Source organism: Gobio gobio, assembly GCF_949357685.1.
Source record: "Gobio gobio genome assembly, chromosome: 25".
In the NCBI taxonomy this organism is placed as follows: domain Eukaryota; kingdom Metazoa; phylum Chordata; class Actinopteri; order Cypriniformes; family Gobionidae; genus Gobio; species Gobio gobio.
The window spans coordinates 2538187-2544186 of NC_137121.1; the positions used below are offsets into that span (position 1 = coordinate 2538187).

Sequence of the window (6000 nt, forward strand, 5' to 3'; positions counted from 1 at the left end):
AGATAAACAATAACTATAACAACAACTATAAAGATAACATTAACTATAACAACAACTATAAAGATAACGATAACTATAAAGATAAACGATAACTAAAGAACTATAATGATAACAATAAAGATAACGATAACTATAAAGATAAACGATAACTAAAGAACTATAATGATAACAATAAAGATAACTATAACTATAAAGATAAACGATAACTAAAGAACTATAATGATAACAATAAAGATAACGATAACTATAAAGATAACGATAACTATAACAACAACTATGAAGATAGCGATAACTATGAAGATAAACTATAACTATAATGAACTATAACAATAAAGAGAACGATAGCTGTAAAGATAACGATAACTATAAAGAACTATAACAATAATGATAACTATAAAGATAAACGATAACTATAAAGAACTATAATGATAACAATAAAGATAAACAATAACTATAACAACAACTATAAAGATAACATTAACTATAACAACAACTATAAAGATAACAATAACTATAAAGATAAACGATAACTATAGCGACAACTAAGAAGATAACGATAACTAAAGAACTATAATGATAACAATAAAGATAACGATAACTATAAAGATAACGATAACTATAACAACAACTATAAAGATAACTATAAAGATAAACGATAACTATAGCGACAACTATGAAGATAACGATAACTAAAGAACTATAAAGATAACGATAACTATAAAGATAACGATAACTATAAAGATAAACGATAACTATAGCGACAACTATGAAGATAACGATAACTAAAGAACTATAATGATAACAATAAAGATAACGATAACTATAAAAGATAACGATAACTATAACAACAACTATAAAGATAACGATAACTATAAAGATAAACGATAACTATAGCGACAACTATGAAGATAACGATAACTAAAGAACTATAATGATAACAATAAAGATAACGATAACTATAGATAACGATAACAACAACTATAAAGATAACAATAACTATAAAGATAAACGATAACTATAGCGACAACTATGAAGATAACGATAACTAAAGAACTATAAAGATAATGATAACTATAAAGATAACGATAACTATAAAGAACTATAACGATAACAACAACTATAAAGATAGCGATAACTATAAAGATAACGATAACTATAAAGAACTATAACAATAACAACAACTATAAAGAACTATAATGATAACTATAAAGAACTATAACGATAACTATAAAGATAAACGACAACTATAAAGATAGCGATAACTATAAAGATAACAATAACTATTTATGTTAACTATTATGATAACTATAACAACTATAACTATAAAGATAACGATAACTAAAAAGATAACGATAACTATTTACGTTAACTATTATGATAACTATAACAACTATAACTATAAAGATAACAATAACTAATAAGATAACGATAACTATAAAGATTACAATAACTATTTACTTTAAATATTATGATAACTATAACAACTATAACTATAAAGATAACGATAACTATAACAACAACTATAAAGATTACGATACCTATAACGATAATGATAACTATAAAGATAACGATAACTATAACAACAACCATAAAGATAAAAATAGCTATAAAGATAACGATTACTATTACGATAACTATAACAACAACTATAAAGATAATGATAACTATAAAGATAACAATAACTATTACGATACCTATAACGATAACTTTAAAGATAAAAATAGCTATAAAGATAACGATAACTATAAAGAACTATAATGATAACTATTACGATACCTATAAAGATAACAACAACTATAAAGATATCGTTAACTATTTCTATAACTATTACGATAACTATAAAAATAATTATATTAGCGTCCACACCAGCGGGGAAAAAAATCGTTCACAGAGATTTCACTGATATCGTTCCTCTCTGCAGTTATTATTGTAGTTGTGCTGTATATTGTGCTATTCTTTTATATTTAGCGCGATATCTTTATGGCTATAGTTATCGTTCTGGGTGTGAACGAGCCTTTAGAAGAAGGAAATGATGTAATAGCTCAATCGCGAGTGAAAGTACCTGTAGACTCCAGGTAGTCGCCCTCGTGCGAGTGTTTGTAGCGGAAGAAGTGATAGCGCGCCGCGTCTTTGGGGATCCTCTTGGGTAAATCTTTCACCTCCGTGGAGTCCGTGTTCGACAACATGATCAGCTCCTTCTCAAAGTTGATGATCTGTGGAGACGAAATGACGAATATCAACCAAACAAACTCGCTCTTTTCTGTTGAGTAAGTGCTGAATGAACGCGGGCGTCTCTAGGGCCCTATGATTTCCGCGATCACGGAATCGCGGAATTGCCATAATAATGCGGGATCTATTGTTAACGCGGAATTTCGTGGAATTTTACATATTTGGAATGAAATGCTGTTTTCATATAGACATTAATATCAGTGATACTGGCCTTCATTCATAAAAACATGCCAATACAACACATATTTAACATATACTGTCTTTAAACTGTTTCTACATTAATTTGGAGAGTAACTGAAATTATTACAATATCAAAATATTAAAAACTCCAATGTTTTTAATTGCAATTAATCATGATTAATTACAGAAAAAATGTGATTAATTCGTTTTTTTTTAAATTATCAATTCACAGCACTAATATATATATATATATTAGGGCTGTCAAAAGATTAATCGCATCCAAAATAAAAGTTTGTGTTTACATAATATATGTGTGTGTACTCTGTTAATTATTATTTATATATAAATACACACATTCATGTATATATAAATATTTGCATGTATATACAATATACATTTATAAACTCTAAAATATATATAAATATAAATGTTTTATATATAAAAATTATATATTTTTTTCTTAAATATATACATGCTTGTGTGTGTATTTATATATAAATAATAATTAACAGAGTACACACTCATATATTATGTAAACACAAACTTTTATTTTGGATGCGATTAATCGCGATTAATCTTTTGACAGCCCTAATATATATATATATATATAATATATGTATATGTATATGTTTTGTTTCTTGGAAACATGACAGATTTGACTTGAGCTGACAGTAGCTCGTGATAGGACACAGATGTAAATTTATATATATTTAACAATATCTGTAAAACGTTCATAAACCAAAAAGTTTTAATGGGTGAAATTTAAATATTATTAGTGAGTTAGAACTCTATTCTTATTTAAGTACTCTAATTAGATCACCACAGGTAAAACCACACTGCAAAAAAAAAGCTTTTCTTACTTAGTATTTCTGTCTTTTTCCAAATATCTAAAATTCTTAAATCAAGATGCTTTTTTTTACTTTTACTAAGTAAAATGACAATATTTTTTCTTGATTTCTGGGGGGAAAAAATCCAAATGAAGAGAGTTTTTGCTTAAAACAAGCTAAATGATCTACCAATGGGGTAAGAAAAATAATATTGTTTCTGTTTGGGACTGAAACAAGATTTAAAAAATAATTTCATACCCCATTGGCAGATAATTTTATTTGTTTTAAGCAAAAACTCACTTAAATTTCATTTATTTTCCAGAAAACAAGAACAAAAATCTCTCATTTAACTTATCCAGTGACTGCATCTTGATTTTTAGATACATTTAGACTAGAGTTTTTTTTGCAGTGCACACATGGCAAAAAGTTAAAAAATATTATTTCTATGTCTAGAATAGTTTTATGATATTTAGTCAATAAACATAAAAATAATATCACAAAACTGTAAGTTTATGACAAAAATTGTCTGTAATTTGGCCTTTAATACTCACTTAATATGTCTACATACAAAATTTAAATAAAATTAGATATTAACCTACATTTCTGACAAATTACCATGGTTACAGTTAGTGCTACCACAGTAAATCTATGATAAATGTTTGTGAATTGTTGTTTGAAAAGTATTTTAACTGGACCGGCTCAGTGTTTTTCCTAATTTGCACGTTAGTGTTGTTGACTAAGTCAGCGCTGTTTTAGCTTTAAACTAAATTAAATCACTGAGAGATTTGCAGCTTTACCGGAGACCACTGGGCTGTTAGTGGTCGTGTGATAGAGACACTCAGCAAGGAAACATTTGTTCAGTTCAGACTCAGAGCTCGCGAATTGCATTGCACTGCGCAAAAGTAGCGCTGTTTTGTTCTGCTTTTGTCACGTTAATGTTTCCCTGACCTAAAATCTAGTACTCAGGGTTCACACTCTTTCATGAACACCAGACTCAAGGACTTTCAAGGACTTTTTAAAGCACCTTTCATTTTAAATCAAGCACAATAAATACGCTAAAGGTGTGTGTGTTACTGCCAGTATCTCAAACACCTGCTGTACCTGTGTCTATCATTAATGCAGTAACGCTAAAGCTTATACTGACAACTAAAATACCAAATCCAATGAGGAAAGAGGCGGGTGTACAAGAGTGAGTGAGTTTTAACGAGAGATGCAGTTTGCAGCTCTTATTCCTGCTTATTTCACACTAGTTTTAGTTTTCTTTTTTATAAATCATTACTTAATTAAAACATTGAAATATAGAGATAATATTGTATATTTGAATTTTCCAATTAAATGAAAATATATTGACAAGTTCATTGTTAGGCATTAAAAATATGCACAATTATTTATTAAATCACCTGTACATGTACCTTTTCAAAAATCAATTTGAAGGCTTTTAACACCTGCACATATATTATATTTAACAGATATAATCGCTGCCGTAATAGCGGCCCATTTCAAATGTTTACATGCTTTTCTTCTTTTTATTTTTTGAGCGGTGATTAAATATATTGCTCTTGTAAATACTTGCCAGCATTTCAGTAATTAAAGTCTAGATTTTTAAAATGCATCCAAATTACAGCAAAGCACAACCGTACGGTGGCCTGCAGGGGTCAAAAAGGATATAAACAGTGAATTTTGAAGTCATCTTGAGCTCAGAGATGTGGATTCAGACGCAGTTAAATCACCACACGACCTGGTGTTTGTCTAAAAACTGTAGGTAATTGGGCCGGGGATTTTAACGCGGGTGGTGGGAGAAAAACACTGACATTCTGGATTCGGGCGGCAATGAAAATCACTCAATCACTAAATGATGAAAATACATTACGACCCCTTGAGAAACAAATACCATACGAATAGGGCTTTTGACAGTAGCTGGCGCTTATGGAACAGCAGAAATATATTGAAATAGATTCCTCCAGTAATGCTGTTTTGTTCTGGCTTTGGCAGCGCATGAGGGCCAGTGTTTGTAATAGCACACGCTACTCTAACACAATATAGTTCATGCTTAATTCAAGCACTTTCAAGGACCTGTGTTTGTCTTCAAGTACTTTCCAGGTCTTGAATCCATGTGTCTGAAATTCAAGAACTTTCAAGAAGCGTGGGAACCCTGAGTACTGCCACCTTCTGTTGACATTGTGAAATTGCAGGATTTGTCAATAATGCGTGGCGGGCCACATTTAATATATTTTAATCGACACGCTGCGGGCCGTTTGAAATTCATCCCCGGGCCGGACTTTGGACACCCCTGTGAAAGGTAAATGTGACGTTTGTTACCTCAATAAATGTAAGGTCATTCCTATTTTATGTTTTATGTTCTATTATATTAACATTAAAAACACACTCTTTTTACGACTAAAATAACAGTTAAAGCTACACTGTGTAACTTTTTTAGTTTATTCTTAGCTAAAAACACTTAGTTCTTTCAAAAATATATGTGCTCATTAATGTATATTTACTTCTTTCAAGTAATAAAGTATTCTGGTAAGTTTATAATATGCCATTGTAAACACATACGGGTGAGGGTTCGAATGCGGGTCGCCATGTTGCTCCTCCATCTTGAAAGTACATTAGCCAAAGAGGGACATACCCGTAAATTCAAGCTTCGCCTTTGGCGTTTTAACACTCGATGGCACCGTGTCCAATGTGGACGAGGTCGAACTGGAAGCCATGTTAATCTTGGACTAAATCGGCCACCGTAGGAGTTAAAACGAAATCAGAA

At 30.2% G+C, this 6000-nt stretch overlaps 1 protein-coding gene across 3 annotated transcripts in view; it reads right to left on the reverse strand.

The window, feature by feature from the left end:
- Window positions 1-6000, reverse strand: part of twf1a (twinfilin actin-binding protein 1a) — a 22357-nt gene that overhangs the window by 4564 nt on the left and 11793 nt on the right. For all 3 annotated transcript variants that reach the window (XR_013816018.1, XR_013816019.1, XM_079810163.1), the window contains exon 7: window positions 2063-2213. Coding sequence is in view for 1 of the 3 variants with exons in the window: in XM_079810163.1 (XP_079666289.1) it covers window positions 2063-2213 (151 nt within the window). In the remaining 2 variants the exon portion in view is untranslated. The remainder of the gene's footprint in view (window positions 1-2062; window positions 2214-6000) is intronic.